Source organism: Aspergillus versicolor, assembly GCF_001890125.1.
Source record: "Aspergillus versicolor CBS 583.65 unplaced genomic scaffold ASPVEscaffold_6, whole genome shotgun sequence".
NCBI lineage: Eukaryota > Fungi > Ascomycota > Eurotiomycetes > Eurotiales > Aspergillaceae > Aspergillus > Aspergillus versicolor.
In genome coordinates, this window is record NW_024467529.1 from 1,491,764 (window position 1) to 1,507,061 (window position 15,298).

General features: G+C 50.1%; 7 protein-coding genes across 7 annotated transcripts; 3 read left to right on the top strand and 4 right to left on the bottom strand.

Annotated features, from left to right (window-relative positions):
* Window positions 1–136: 136 nt before the first annotated feature.
* Window positions 137–1,481, top strand: ASPVEDRAFT_195214 (Bax Inhibitor family protein; the record flags this gene model as incomplete). The annotated part of the gene is made up of 2 exons (XM_040809181.1): window positions 137–660; window positions 719–1,481. 2 exons carry the CDS (start codon window positions 137–139, stop codon window positions 1,200–1,202), a joined length of 1,008 nt encoding a protein of 335 aa, XP_040669352.1. The 3' UTR covers window positions 1,203–1,481.
* Window positions 1,482–1,703: 222 nt separating this feature from the next.
* On the bottom strand, window positions 1,704–3,189 carry ASPVEDRAFT_134013 (alpha-amylase; the record flags this gene model as incomplete). Its single annotated transcript, XM_040807084.1, has 2 exons — window positions 1,704–2,213; window positions 2,299–3,189. 2 exons carry the CDS (start codon window positions 3,187–3,189, stop codon window positions 1,704–1,706), a joined length of 1,401 nt encoding a protein of 466 aa, XP_040669353.1.
* Window positions 3,190–3,932: 743 nt separating this feature from the next.
* Window positions 3,933–4,738, bottom strand: ASPVEDRAFT_85035 (uncharacterized protein; the record flags this gene model as incomplete). Its single annotated transcript, XM_040817642.1, has 2 exons — window positions 3,933–4,668; window positions 4,731–4,738. The coding sequence occupies 2 exons, from the start codon at window positions 4,736–4,738 to the stop codon at window positions 3,933–3,935; spliced, it is 744 nt and encodes a 247-aa protein (XP_040669354.1).
* Window positions 4,739–5,954: 1,216 nt separating this feature from the next.
* Window positions 5,955–6,511, top strand: ASPVEDRAFT_134826 (RBM8 family RNA-binding protein; the record flags this gene model as incomplete). The annotated part of the gene is made up of 2 exons (XM_040807171.1): window positions 5,955–6,203; window positions 6,278–6,511. 2 exons carry the CDS (start codon window positions 5,955–5,957, stop codon window positions 6,509–6,511), a joined length of 483 nt encoding a protein of 160 aa, XP_040669355.1.
* A 1,097-nt stretch (window positions 6,512–7,608) lies between these two features.
* Window positions 7,609–9,441, top strand: ASPVEDRAFT_63240 (putative glycosyl hydrolase; the record flags this gene model as incomplete). Its single annotated transcript, XM_040815666.1, has 1 exon — window positions 7,609–9,441. The coding sequence occupies exon 1, from the start codon at window positions 7,696–7,698 to the stop codon at window positions 9,439–9,441; it is 1,746 nt and encodes a 581-aa protein (XP_040669356.1). The 5' UTR covers window positions 7,609–7,695.
* A 239-nt stretch (window positions 9,442–9,680) lies between these two features.
* Window positions 9,681–10,691, bottom strand: ASPVEDRAFT_741159 (uncharacterized protein). The gene has a single exon (XM_040816239.1). The coding sequence runs from the start codon at window positions 10,455–10,457 to the stop codon at window positions 9,921–9,923; it is 537 nt and encodes a 178-aa protein (XP_040669357.1). The 5' UTR covers window positions 10,458–10,691; the 3' UTR covers window positions 9,681–9,920.
* ASPVEDRAFT_741127 (uncharacterized protein) lies at window positions 10,362–11,470 on the bottom strand. Its single transcript, XM_040816238.1, has 4 exons — window positions 10,982–11,470; window positions 10,770–10,881; window positions 10,639–10,714; window positions 10,362–10,564 (listed from the first exon to the last, which is right to left on the bottom strand). Exons 1-4 carry the CDS (start codon window positions 11,184–11,186, stop codon window positions 10,502–10,504), a joined length of 456 nt encoding a protein of 151 aa, XP_040669358.1. The 5' UTR covers window positions 11,187–11,470; the 3' UTR covers window positions 10,362–10,501.
* Window positions 11,471–15,298: the final 3,828 nt, after the last annotated feature.

Below are 15,298 nucleotides of genomic sequence, written 5' to 3' on the forward strand. Positions count from 1 at the left end.
CGCTTCTCGAACGTTCGGGTCGCCGTAGTAAGCAGGTGATATCACTGGCTGTAACCTTTAAATGCTTCAAGGCTCCCAACAAAGACCTCGGTTTCATCCTCGGATCTTGCATTAGTATCATATCTTCGTCACAACCATGGCGTTCTTTTTACGGCGCCCCTTTGCCGTACCGACGGCTCTGCGTCAGGTACCCAAGGCCGCAAACACCGCTCGCTTCATCCACAGCTCTCCGTTCAAGCCGGCTCAACCGAAGCCTCTCACCCCCGCCTCTTCCATCTTCGCGAAGTCTCGACAGACTTTCCAGAATGCCTTCCGTCGCACATACATGCAGCCGACAGCCAATGCTTCGCAGGGTGATATGACCCAGAAGCTAATCTATGGCGCGGCCATCGTTGGTGGAACTATCTTGGCGACAAACTTGATCTTCAACCGGGAGACAAGGGAAGACGGCGGAATGCCTCACTACGAACGGTCTTATCTGAACGAAACTTTCATGCACACTGGACTTGGTATTGGAATCATCGGTATTGCTGCTAGAGCTCTCCACTCAAGCGGATGGTCGTATCGTCTCATGGCCACGAACCCTTGGCTTGTTGCTGGTGTCGGTCTGGTTGCCAGCATTGGAACGATGTACGGAACTTTCTACACTTCTCCCGACAAGTAAGTTCGATATTTTCCCCGAAAATGGCTCGACTTTCAGCTGCTAACTTTCTCCCAGCTACGTTATGAAGTACGGTCTCTGGACTGGTTTTAACATCACCCAGGCTGCGCTCCTCTCACCGTTGATGTTCATGCACCCCGCTCTTCTCGCTCGTGCTGGTCTCTACACTGTTGGAATGATGGGCTCTATCGCTTTCGTTGGTGCCACAGCTAAGCAGGAGAAGTACCTGTACCTGGGAGCACCTCTGCTTGCCGGTGTGACTATCGTTGCCCTTTCTGGATTCGCGCCTCTTGTCCTTCCCTCCACTGCCACCCGTGCTCTGATGTGGTCTGAGAAGATCTGGCTGTATGGTGGTCTTGCTGTCTTCGGAGGCTTCACTCTCTACGACGTCCAGAAGATCCTTCACCACGCTCGCATGTCCGAAAGGGGCCTTGTCCGCAAGGACGTTGTCAACGAGTCCGTTAGCCTCGAGTTGGACTTTATCAACATCTTCATCCGTATGGTCCAGATTCTGGCCATGCGAAACAACAACCGGAGGTAAGGTTATTTAGACTTGACGGATGGTGGTCTTCCAGGGTCCCTTTTCCACCATTAATAAGACACTTGCTCGGCCAGACGTTTTGTACTGCATATTCTATTGGGATGTTTTGATATGGCGCGTTAATTTCATTAAAGATTCACATTTTCTATGTACATAAACCATTACGATGAGGCTCCTCTCGTCTACAGCATATTGTATCTGCCGGTCAAAGGAGATACAGACAAATCTCCACTCCAACCAGCAGTTAAAAAATAGGAAAAAAAAAAAAAAGAGAGAAATTTTGCCATGGTTTTCGATCTCTTCCATTAAAATAAATTCTAAGAACTACAATCTAACTTCCGGGAAAGAACCATTGGACACTAAAGGTAGCTAGCACATGGCAAAGTCAGCCCTAACATCCAAAGTGCCCCCACCTACCTACTATACGCCCCGACTCCTACCCATTCCAGACACCTGGGGGTAAGGCTTATTAACATGATTCCAGTGCTAGCTAGCTTGCGCCTACCCAAACCCACAAAGGCCGCTCCCAGGCATCATGTCCCGCGGCACTAATACCCTCGGCTCGCCCTTATCCATATCAAGCCTCAACTCGCCCATATCACTAACAGTCCACGTGCTACAACTAAACACATCCATAACGACAACAGACGGTTGGAATCCATCCATCATGCTGATGGTATATGCGCCGCCATTGACCCCCTGCGTCGACAAGACCATAATAACCTGGTGCCCATCGCGGCCCTTCCTGAAGGCCATCTCCGACCACCCGCGGTAGACGGGGTACGTGTTGTAGTTTACGTAGTAACCCGGATCAAGTTTTATCGCGTGCTTGCGGATCCCATTCAGTGTGGTTATGGTTTTGTAGAGCAGGGACGAGGTGTTGTAGCCTGAGGGCCAGAGGGCTTCGCGGTTATAAGGGTCTTTGGAGCCTGAGAAGTGTTGTTCTTGGCCTTGGTAGATTATCGGGACGCCGTCGAAGAGGAGGGTGAATGTTAGGATGTTTCTGGCGAGCTATATAGTGGTTTGGTTTGGTTAGGTTAGACTCGGTAGTGTGCCCTACGTAAGAGTTTGGGGATTTGAGGGAGTGATGGCTTACGTTTATGTCATCGTTCAAGCCTGCGAAGCGCGGAATGTCATGGTTCTCGGAGAATATTGTGAGATCTGTTACGCTGGGACATCGGTTCTTCATGGTCTCGACTTGGTTTGGGAGGGACTCTATGTTGCCGAGGGTGAAAGCGTCGAGGAGAGCGAAGTAGATGGGGTAGTTAGTGACGCTTTTGAGGTCTTTCTGGTAATTGCAGAGAATGTCAACAGATCTCTCATATACCTCTCCAAACATGAAGGTATTAGCTGCTTCTTGAAACCTGGGGAGAAAGCCCGGCGTGATGTGTTTTGCGGCATCCAGGCGAAGTCCATCGATTGAGTAGGTTGATATCATCTGCTGAATCCACATCTCGAGAATGGCTTGAACGCGGTCGTCCTCTGTGTTTAAATCTGGGAGGGCAACAATATCATCGCCGGTCCAGCAATACTGAGATTGAGAGTAGTCGTTCCAGTCGTAGATCTTACAGTAAGGATGATAGAACCCCTGGTCATTAAAGAGAATGAGAGAGGAGTAGTTAACATCAGTTGCCGGATTCCCACCGTTTGTAGGATAAGCCATATTGTTTATGACGGTGTCCATCATGAGGAACATACCCCTATCATGGACAGCTTGGCTCAAGTCCAGTAAGTCCTGATGGGTCCCAAAATGCGGGTTGAGGGTGTACATGTCCTGAACCCAGTAGCCATGGTATGCTTCTCCGTATGAAACGCGCTCCTCGATGTTTTTTACAATTGGGGATATCATGACGGCATCAAATCCCATGTCTTGGATGTAGTCAAGACGGTTTATCGTTCCTCTCCAGGTTCCACCGCAGTAGATTCCTTCTGTAAGGTTGCAGGCACGAGTGGTCGACCCATCCGTTTGGGCGAAGCGATCGGTCATGGTTTGGTAGACGGTTCTTGTTTTCCAGGCATCGATATTTGCTGAAAGTACCGATATGGGAAGCGTCACCGATGCAGCAGCATAAAGCCATTGTAGCAGGCATCGTGAAAACACCATCGTATCCTTAGAACTAACGAGTGGATGATAACAGAACGAGGGGTAAAGGCCCAATGGGAGGAATAATGGATGATAAATATGAATGTACGACAGCTTACAATTCAAAATCGATTGGTGAAAGTGACCATTAGTTGCTAGTTTTAAACAACACAAAGGGATGAGGTGAGCAACACAATGTAAACTCAGAACCATTCGAAGGAAAAAGAGATGGATGATGGGAACATGTCAAGGTCTGTCACCTCAGCAAAGCCTTGAATTAAAGCTATTTTGTATGTCCTCGTAAAGATTGAAAAACAGACTTGGACCATTCTAATGCAATGAACTTAAACTGTGACATTATTTGTAATAATCTACTGACGACTGGTAGTACTGCTATTAACAACATTTCATTGCTCCATATGTAAACGACTTCTATGTATATTCCAGGTCGATAAACATTAGTCCCAATTTCCTGACCCTGTACTATTCAGAACGCCATTCATGTATGGGTATCTTAAGACAAATCCACCCCCGAAAATGAAAATATTTGCAGTGTCAGATGCAGCCGTCATGATCAGATCACCCGTTGTTTCTGTGCAAAGAAACCAAGTGGCGTGGATGCATGCAAACATTCATACACCTGCTCATCAAATGGCTAGAGCAGCTAACTGCTGGTGATATGCCCTCTTCGCTGCTATCTTCTTCTGTTGGGCAAAAAAGTACATCTTCTTCTCTTCCTCGGGCGTCATCGCGGGAGTAGGAGGAAGCTCTTCCTTCTTGGGCATCACATCAGCCTCAATAGCCATCCAGTCCAAGCCCGCAACGCGAGGAAACTTCTTTGTCTTTCCAAGTTTCACCATACGGCACCAATTCTCCGGCGATATGCGCTTGAAAGTCTTCAGAATTAGGGCAACAGTCTTCCATCCCATGATGCGATCTGCCGGCATAAGTAGCTCGAGGTGCTGCTCGGGCCAATCGCACTGGTAAAACTCGTTGTACAGCTTACTCTCCGCCTTGTTAGGCGAAAATCCCTTGTATTTCTCCCTGTATCTCATCTTGTTCTTGCCCCATGCACAGCAGAACGAGCTTCGCATGCGGAAGGAGAGGAGGAGATCGTTGTTCGGTAGACCTTTCAGGTTTTCGAATTGCATCATCTTGGACTCTATGAAGAAGTTGATTGAGTATGAGGTATCGCGGAATTCGGGATCGCCGATTGCTTCTCGTAGATGGATGTTGTTTCCTATCAGGTCGAAGATGATGTCGAGCTGTGCGCCTGGCTGGTCAAGTCGACGAACTTGGTCTGGATTGGGGCCGCGGAGGGTGAGTCTGAGCCTCTGGAAGGGCTTCGGCTTGCGCGGGTGGCAGATACACTTTGGGTCCTGGCTAATGGAGCGGTTTCGTCAGTATTTGAAGTCATCGTTGGGGGTATGGGGGCGAGGACTTACCACAACATATTGTAATGCTTGCTTTGGATAACTCCAAGGTCACGGTTTCTCAAGCAACGTCTCGCTTCTCTTTGGCTTCAAGAAGCCTCACTGAGAGAAGAGAAAGGAATTGAGGTCAGAGACCCTCATAACACAGTTGTTATGGCGGGTGGTAGGCTCTCACTCACTTACTTATGAGCGGTTTTCAGCGTCCTCTTCACATATGAGCCCGAATCGACCTTGGGGTTTCACATCTGCAATGTTATGAATACCTGGCTTCTAGAAGGTAGGCACTCGGGGAACTGCCAATTAAATACAGGGCTGATTCACTTGAACATAGAACATTGTGAAAGCTCAAGGGTCTTTGTGGCTCTTCAAAGGCGTCTGGCCATTCTTTACCATATCTTCCATTAGGCCTGCCCTGATATTCACTGTACCAAGCATAACACACAGGCTGCTATCAGCCTCACTTTGCTCCTCAGAAGCTTATCCTATAATCTAGTATTCTCCAGGAGTGTATCCTACTTCTTCATATCCTACTCTTCAGGTTTCTAGTATACCTGCGGGGCTGAGAGCGAAAGGTATGGGGATAATATTGAATTGTGAGCCTTATACCACAAATACTATCATTGAAATTGTTGTTTCCTTTCCATTGTTGCATATCCATTGCAAAAGAAGGGACATGCATTCTGGAACATAGCAACACTCTGTTGGTATTGTTGGGGGCATCGAACACCCACAGAATTATATATTGCAAGCCAACAGCTTGTCAAGGTTCACCTTCAGTCTTCAAAGCCAAAAAGCACATGACATTTCATTGGACATAGCTACAGAAATCCTATTTATAATAATGTATAGATACGTTAGCAATTGGCGACAGGTTCCTATATAACCTGATATCTGGCGGTGCAAACTGTTGTGCCTGGCACCTGATGGCATTAGTGATTGTCAACGCTCTTCAACCTCTAGGGTCAGCGCACAATCCCACCAACTTCAGAGTATACAAAGTGCTACATTATCCTATGATATAAAACAGTACCCCCTTTTCAATTCCCTTGACGCCTTATCGCCTATTGGAATGTCGGTTTGCGGTTCAATACAATCTGATTACATAAGCACACCAAAGCTTCATCGACCAGATCCTCGCGACCCTGACATTCACAAGTCTTTCTGTCGCCCATCCACGTCACTCGTTCTGCCCCGCGCCGTTCTACTGAAATACCTTTTATCGCTTAGGCCATCATAATGTCTGGTGAAATGGAAGTCGACCCTCCTGTCGCGGAGGAGCAAGCCCCCGAGCAGACGAGCACTGGCGGCACCGATGCCAGGACGCAATCCAACGCTGTTGCAGTGCGCAGTATTGAAGGGTGGATTGTGATTGTAACGAACATCCACGAGGAAGCGTCAGAGGAAGATGTGACGGACCTTTTTGCCGAGTATGGCGCGATTAAGAACTTCAGCTTGAACCTTGACCGCCGGACGGGTTACGTGAAGGTAGATTCATCCCACCTTTCCTTTCGGTCTTCGATCTAGATTTGCGATGGATATTGACTTTGTTGCTTGCCTAGGGATACGCATTGATTGAATACTCAACGCTCCCCGAAGCCGCCGAGGCCATTAAGGGATTGAATGGTTCCAAGTTGCTTGACCAAACCCTCGAAGTCGACTACGCATTTGTTCGACCACCGCCATCCAATAACAAGGGGAAAGGCGGAGGAAGAGGAGGCGGCCGTGGAGGAAGAAACCGCAGCAGGAGCCGTGACCGAAGCCGCAGCCCCGGAGCTGAGAACGAAAGGGATTAAGATACCATATGATTTACTATCGCCGTTGCTCTGAGATGAAGTCGCTTCTTTCTTTTCCTATTTCCCATTTTCACTCAGCGCGCTTTACCGTGTTTTCCCCTTCACTTGGTTACATTCGGCGGTTAAGAATATGAAAAGAAAAAAAATGCTGCTATCGGCTTTCGGACTCGATTCAAGCAAAGGTTGTGCCGCGAGTAAAGCGACACTAGCCGGCAGTATCCTCCGTCCCTCTCTCAGAACATGGTTGAATGTTTGAGCGGAGTGGATTTCAGGGTTATACTGGCCGGCGTCATTTATATTGATTGGTGTGGTATGGATGACCCGACAGAGACTCCTCTTTCCTTCGCCCCAGCTGACGCGTAACATAGATACCCACCGATCTTAATTCTACTGAGATATCAAATCGTCTTCAAAATTTGGGCTGTTACGATCGGGTTTCCCGCGTGATATCCACATAAACAATATAAAGTGTCGTGTGACTGGGACCTATGCCCTTGTCTTTTTACCTTTGGACCCCGCATTCGCATAAGCTCCTATACGAGAGACAATGTAGAAAGTACCTTGTGCAGTATGACAGGCGATTCGTTCTATACTTCAATGCATGGCTTCGACGCACCATGCGGTTCTGCGGACGAATGGGACATCGGACTACCCATACTTAGAGTTCCTTTGCACACGTGGAGAGCGAGAGCGCGTGATGCCATCGCCAAGGACTAAAGAGGGTGAATGTATTCTGTAGACCATTGGACATACAAAGCAGAACAATTGGATTGGGATAGAATAGTTAATGGCATGGAATAATTACAGATTCTTCACTGTGCGCCGCGTCAGGCGGAGCATTCCATTGACGTCGGGGAAGCCGCAGGGACGGGACGAGACTCTGCGACCCCCAAGCTCCTCCCCGCTTCTCGCATCTTAGGCCTGTCCACTTCAATTCACCTCAATCGGCAATTATTCATTGTTTTTCCCCCAGAATCCCATGAGGATGCATTGGGTTATGTAGACGCGCCTGCCCTCTTCAACTGGATGCGCGCCGCGGGTTCCATCTATCCATCTCCCTACTTCTCCTCACACCGAGTCTTCGGCGGTCCTCCGTCCTTATCGGCCTCTTATCCTTCGCTGACGACATCAGCGCTTTCCTCCAACTCGGGTTGGGGGAGACAGCGCGCAAAGGCATCATTACAATGGTACCGCTCCTCAGGACGTTATGGTGCCTTTTATTGTTAGGCTGTCTCTCCGAGGGCTATGCGCGGATACTTTCGCAGGGCGACCCAGCTCCGCCGGCCGACCTCTATCGCGACGACAACCATCAATTGCCGCCCCCCGCGAAGCTATACAAACAGACATTGCGCGATCTTGTAGGCGCTCTCGATGTAATGCAGGATGAATACTTTGTCCTCTGGGAGGGTACATGGCCGTCTGGCAATGACTGGACTAGGGCTGTCCATGGGACACATGTGTCTGCGACACTTGCTGCGCTGACTACATCCATGGACGATGAATTGATGGCGGAGTTGCTAAGAAATGCGAGCGTATCCGATGGCGGCGCGGCAGCTCAGAACTATGTGGCGCTCGAGAACCTTGTCAGCCGTTTCTTCGCACAAGTTACGACGTACTACTTTGGAGAGAATGATTTCGCGCTGAGAAACCAGGCGTATGATGATATGCTATGGGTTGTGCTGGGATGGCTGGAAAATATCAAGTTCCAGGTGCTGCATTCTGATTTGCACTATGAGGGCTTGTCCAGGAGTGGTGGACGGCCGTGGCATGGGACGCAGTTCCAGACACCGGCGGCGCACCGTGCTCGGATATTCTATGACCTTGCCTCGGCGGGCTGGGACACAGCCGTCTGCGGAGGCGGTATGATTTGGAGTCCGTACCTACTACCGTACAAAAATGCTATTACGAATGAATTGTATATATCGGCCAGCATTGGGATGTACCTCTATTTCCCCGGTGACCTGATCGATTCGCCATTTTTGCAGGGCGGAGACTCTGATGACGGTTTGCCTCATGATCCTGTTTATCTTCGCAGAGCGCAAGAGGCATACAGATGGCTGAAGCACTCCAACATGACAGGGGTCCACGACCTGTATGGCGATGGATTCCACATAACTGGCTACAAAAGTCCCCAGCAGCCGGGAACAGCTCGATGTGACGAGCTCAACACAATGGTGTACACATACAACCAAGGGGTGATACTCAGTGGGCTAAGAGGCCTTTTCTTGGCCACCGGATTAGATGAATACCTCTCTGACGGGCACGACCTCATCAATAATGTCCAACGAGCAACGGGTTGGCCTAATATATACGGCCAACGCTGGAAGGGCCTCGGCCGCGCAGGAATCCTCGAAGATTATTGTGATTCAAGGGGCGACTGTTCTCAAGACGGCCAAACATTCAAGGGCATCTTCTTCACCCATTTCGCGGAGTTCTGCCGACCCCTCCGTCCCCAGGAGGAGCGCTTCCTCCGCACACAATCGTGGTTGCAAAGCCACCACTTCGAGCGCTCCTTTGAACTACACCAGTCATTGTGCAGAACATACCGTCCATGGATCGAGCGCAACGCTGAGGCAGCTCTAGTTACGCGAAACCAAGAGGGTAAATTCGGTATGTGGTGGGGGAAGCGGCACCAGGTATTTGACGATGACGGTGACGATGAGGATTCGATGTCCGACGAAATCAGCCCTCTACCAGACGGTGCAACAGACTACCGCAATCACCCCGAGTTGATGCCACCATCCTGGTCGACAAACGCGACGTCAGCGCCGGAGTCCAAGGGAGCGGCGGTGATGGCTCGAAACGGACAACCTGAATACAACGACCGTGGCCGAGGACGTACAGTGGAAACGCAGTCTGGGGGCGTCTCGGTCCTCCGAGCCTTATTCCAATGGAAAACGACTCCGTCCCTGTCCGGGGATTTCATTTGAAGCTCTACGAGCTAGGGAAGCCCCCCTTAATACTATGGGTAGTTTAGCCTCGGCACTGCAGTACCCTGTGTGCTTGTATGTTGTCCTCGTGTCCTATCCACCAGGATATAAAGAAAGATATCCTTATACACCAAATCAATAATACCTCCGATCTGTAAATTACCAAACAAATCAATAGTCGAAGCCGGCACAAACGGCCTCGTAATTGAACCCAGTCTCTCCCCTACTAGTTCCGTATGCAACTAAACTAATTCAGTCCATCGGTCCCGGCCCCAAAATGAACCCGAATAATAATATAACCTTCATATATTATAGAAGACTAAGAGGCCAAGAGCAGTTAGTGACTGTTAGTCTATCGAAAATTAGTTTCCAACGCTCCTCATCGAGCCCCCTAAACCGCGCCGCTCACTGGCCCCCTCGAATCGCCCAAATCACCGAAGGAACCCGCCCAGGTGGTCGGTCGAATCCTTCGCCTCTGCCTAAGTCGGAGCAGGTCCTGGGGCTATCCTGCTCTTGGTTAGGAATGGAGAAAATCCCTGTTCCGGGCTGTCCTTGGGACTCTCTGGGAGTGAGCGCCCGGGCGAGTTATTGGCGATGGCGATGGCGATGGCGATACACGAAGGTCCTGGCAGGAGGCAATGTGCATCGGAGGCTGTGGAGTTTAAAGGGCTAAGGAAATGGGTTGAGGTCGTCTGGTGCCATGGTGGGTTGCGTGAATCCATGAATCGTTGATTATTATTGTTCACCTGATATGGATGTCCGTTGTCAGTGCCGTTTGCCTTGCGGTCAACCGTTTGTCTTTGCGGATTGGCGGAATTTTTTTGTTCTCTCTCGTGGTTGACATGGTGCTTACGTTGTTTGGATTTTGATACAATATGGTCGTCACCATACCTAGCTAGGTAAGTATGGTAAGGTTGTCCCCGTGAGTTAGTTGCAGGCTTGCAGCCAGCCTCTAGGGAGAGAGATGGTCGATTATGGTACGTGGAGACGAGAAGGAACTGCGGATCTGCGCGCATCCATGCAGGAATCCATATCCATATCAATACGTACTGACCGACTTCTACAACATCCGATTTACAAGGAGTTCCTCATAAATTCGACAGAGGAAGGTCGAGTCGGATATCTGCCATGGTTAGGATGACGATAATATACCGAAGGATTACCTGAAAGAGTACACTGCAGAATGAGTGACGGTACCCAAGCTCTCACTGTGGCATTGATACAGACCCGTGTGCTACAGAGTACAGAACCCCGTCGCATTCTCAATCCACCCCTGATGTTGATATCAGCGACAGCTTCTCTGTCTTACTTGAAGGCCCTGGGGTTACCTAAACCGCATCTTTTGAATAATACCGCACCTAGTCGCAGTCATTCCGGGAGACTGGCTTATTCCCCATTGAAGTTGAGAAGTGGGTGGCTGCATCGGAGCTGGGTTTGCAATCCCGGAGCCTGGAGAATTCGTAATGGGACTGCTTGAATGATCTTCAGGATGTCCGCGACGAGACTGCGACTCGTGTCTTTGCCAACTCACGATGAAGGCTTGAAGTTGAAGACCTACTGGATACTTCCGCGTGACCGGGTGGATTCGATGTTGCCCCGTTGAGGCCCAGTACGTGGAAGATTGGTATGAGGTGCCAGAGAAGGAATAAAAGAAGGGAAAATACCACGCTAAAACGATGAGGGTTGGATGAATTCCAATCTATATAGGGCATTGATTGGTTGTGTCGCTTTGCGCGTCTTTGCATTTTTTTGGACGTCTTGCAGAGTGGGTGGGTATTATTATTGACGGTAGTTGCGGGTAATCTGTGGCAGTGTGGGTATTCTTTGCTTTTTCCTTCCTTGTTGGGTCGTTGGATATTTGAGGTTATTTGAGAGATGTGTTGGACGTGGATGTTCTTCACCGATGTTTGAGATGTGCAGCAGATCGCCCGGCGTAAAGGTATGGACGCCGGGACGGGCTCTAATGGTTACATCTGCACTCCCCCTTGATACCTGTCGGGCGTATTCATCAAGCCCGGATAATATCCGCGATGGAGATGTTATTACCACACGCACTGATCAAGATTCAAGAATCAAGATAAGAGCCCAGTAGGTTGGGCGTTCAAGCCACATGCAGCCGCGCAGGTGGGGATTCCTCATTTCCAAGGCAGGGTTCAAGGCTAGGAGTGCTTGTCTGCTAAAATTGGTCAACGGGCGACGGGGAGGTCGGGTGTTTCGAGTTTCGAGAATTGGAAGCATGCACTATATATTTCCTTTTTTGGAGTTGTACTTTAGGCTCTAGTTAACACATGAAACATTCATGGATATTGTCGAATGGGTATTGAAGGAGTCCTGCGCAATTTTGATATGCACAAGGGAGTCACCAGCATCGTCACACAGATTACATTGTTGCAGGCGGAGGGCGCCGTCGAGTACTCATTGGCCGGTCAGCCTTATGAACACGACATCCAATGATGCTGGGTTGAACATACCAGTTGCGCATGCCTCTGCCCCAAGATATTCCTGGGGTCGATGCCATCCACACATGCTTCATTCTCCCCCGTCAGCTATGAAGATATCGACGTCTCCCATGTAAATAATGAACGCAGATGCTGACCAACAGCCAACTCGAAAATGGAGGGTGGGCGGCAGCCAATGGCCGGTTGCGGATCAGCACCGTTCTTTATCAGCCGAGCAGGGATGATTGCAGCCAGTGATGTCAAGGCCCATCATGACGAAATCATTCCTCCCCCGGGTTTTGGGGTGGGCTCGGTGTATCGCAGTCGCCGTGGTAAACAAATAAACATCATCCAAGTATGAGACAATGTTACAGCAGCTGGAACTGCCTGAATCCGCCTCAAAATGGCATTGTCGATTGGAAGTATGGACCATGGACCTTGGAAATGAGGAATGGCCGGTGGAGAGCCCTGGAGGGACCCGCGAGTCACGCGGCGGCGGACGGTGGGACGTACCCGAACGAAAGTTCCTTACCGTATGTGGTACGTATGTTATTGCTTTTCCCCGGTCAACTGTGTACGGTCCAGTATCGTATAGTATCCAGTGTATTTTACCATCAGGCGGAGAATTCACGCGTCTGTTGAGTGCTGAAGGCCAGTAGTGGCCACTCAGACACTCGCTCGTTCACTTGAAAAAGGGACGCACTTGATCCACTAATATTATGACAAGGCGATCCAAGTGAAGAACTCAACAGCGGCGGCATTGCTTCAAGGGAGTCCTGAGCTCCTGGCTCTACACCGGTGTAAGGCTGTCTTCGTCGGTCACAAGCTACCCGTCGTCTATATATTAATGCGGGGGCGACAGGAACGGCCTCAACTGGGTCCCAGCGTCTTAGCCCTTTGCCGCTGTTTGACTGTCTTTGTTGTCTTGACGGGAGGGGACAAACTTCTCGTGTTGAAGATGTGTTGTCGGTCAAGACATGCCAACAAAATGGGCAACGTGACCTGCGAGAGCCCGAGAGGTTGTTATTTCGGCATTACAGTTTTCGATCGCATTCTCTAGCCTATTTTGTGGGAGGGAACAGCCGGGGAAACGTTCCGGCAGTTTTCACCTGATGGGGGCTCATGTACGTTGACAGTGGCAGGCTGGCAGCAGCCTGCACTCGGCACTGCTGCAGAAGAAACCACGATTCCTGGTCCCGCCGGGAGCTGTGGAGTGGTCCCCGATCAGTTACTTTCTTTGTTGCCTCCAGCATCCGTTGAACGGCTGAAGCTTTGAAGGGGGCCTGTCGAATGACGTATATCCTTCTCGCCCCAGACATGGAGTGGGCGGGTTTTGAAACAGCTTCTGTTTCTGTTTCTGCCTCTGCCTATGCCGTCGGCATAGGCTCAGCGGATGGCGGTGCACCACCCTGTTTGACAGAATCTCATTCTCCAGTCAGGCGGTGGCCATCCAGTCATCGTAGTCCACTCACGCCAAAAGAATAATTCTGAAGTTCCGATTTTGAGGTCTCGTCCGCTCGCCGGAGGCAAATGACGCACAAAGGCCAATAAGACGCCTCCATGATATTCTCTGCCGCTGTGGTGCTAGTCCTTCATCCCAATGGGGCAAGTGACGACACCGACAAGAGGGATGAGGTTAAGAACGTCTAAACGTACGAAGTTGAACTGCTGGTTCAAAGTGGGCTGGGAACTCGGCCCACTCCTGGAACCGCAAGGGACACGCCTAGTCGAGAGAGGAACTGGAAAGGAAAATTCTGTCTCCTTTCCAAGCCCCTTGCCATCGATCTTCTTTGGTACCCGCCATTTTGGATCGGGCATTTTGAGAGCTACTGGCAGGCGCATCCTGCACCCCCCGGACTGGCGACATGCCATTTCCTGAATCCTTCTGGGGTCGCCAGCCAAGCAAAATGAAGTGTCGGACTCGGTGCATACAATTAAGGTGTATTAATTCTATATATCTCCAATGATTGTCCAGTGTGACGATGACATCGTTAGCGGCCCGGGCATGAGGAGACACTCTTCGAGGTCCAACTCCTTTTTTCTTTTTCTTTTTTTTTTTTTTTTTTCCTTCTACCTAATTTCTTTTCAGGGTCGAAATTATAATCACTGGAGCTTGCAGACAGGTCAAATAAGGTGCCAATCAAGCGTGAAACATCAAAGTTGAGTGATGCCATTGCAGGTAGAGATCGCCCGACGACAGACGTTTGCTTGACGGTGGGGAGGAGCAAAGGCTCCAGTCACTAGTCACCAGTACTGTTCCACCTTACATCTGCTGTGTAATGTATTTCAGACCAACTGAAGAAAGAATGGATGCTGCGATATTTCGGGGATATAACAAGAAGTAATCATGCCCTGGATGATGGTGTTGACTCGGAGTTGGAGCCTCTGACTCCCCTACCTCGCATAACTGCAGAGAATCCCCGTCTGGTGTCTCTCTCAGTTGATCGACAGTGCGTGACCTCATATTCTTTCCTCGGCATGGGACCTTTATTTCAGAAATTCAGCCACCCCGTAACCGAGACGGCATGGCTTCTTCCTGACCCCATACTCTTGATCGCCTCGGGTGAATCTCATTGGCAGTGCGCATTTGAAGAGGCGCGGACGGAATGTCATTTGCTCCTTCGGTGTGTCGCCTGGAGAGGCGAGGCGATTGCGGAGTGCGGGCCTGAGAGGCTGAAGTAGGGCGCAGATAGTGGCAACTGGCAACAACACGGGAAGCGTAGTGAGTAGAGGAAAGTGACCGCATGGGCGCATGCAGTGTATGGAATGATTTATTCGCAAGTCAGGCCGTTTCCCCATGATCCTCCTTCGGCATCGCCAGCCTTGATCATCATATTGCGTACGTTCCAACTCTGGCGGACGATGATGAGGATCACCGTCTATTCCCCGGCAGCGGGCTCTCGTTGGTTGGCGTTGCTGCCCCTCCCAGCTGAGCGTTGTCGAACCAAGGGGCTGACAATGTTGGAACGCGCGCGAAAAGAACCGTGGATGGCCGACCGAACTCCAGCAACGAACCCCCTAAAACGCCCCCACCGACCAAACACAAGATTTCCCTCCTTCACCGAGCTGAGAGGCGAGCAGAGTGTCACATATCATGAGAGGTATAGGAAAATGTCTCATACGCGCAACACGCCAGTTAACAAAAGGGACTCGTAGACGGTAGACTCGCACCTTGACTGGGGATCCGTTCAGTCAGTGGCGGCCACGAGTTCTTTGGTACCGCTAACTCCGTTTGGACCTAGTGGTAATTTTGTAAACAGCGATACTGTATATATTACAAGAGGAACACATACAGCACCGATACGCCTGCGAAAGTACGATTTCACGATTTCCAGATGAAGATCGGGAGACTGGCAGGAATACATCGGTATTTGGATCTTTGATCAGAGACTCTTCCACCTTCCACCGCTTCTCCTTTC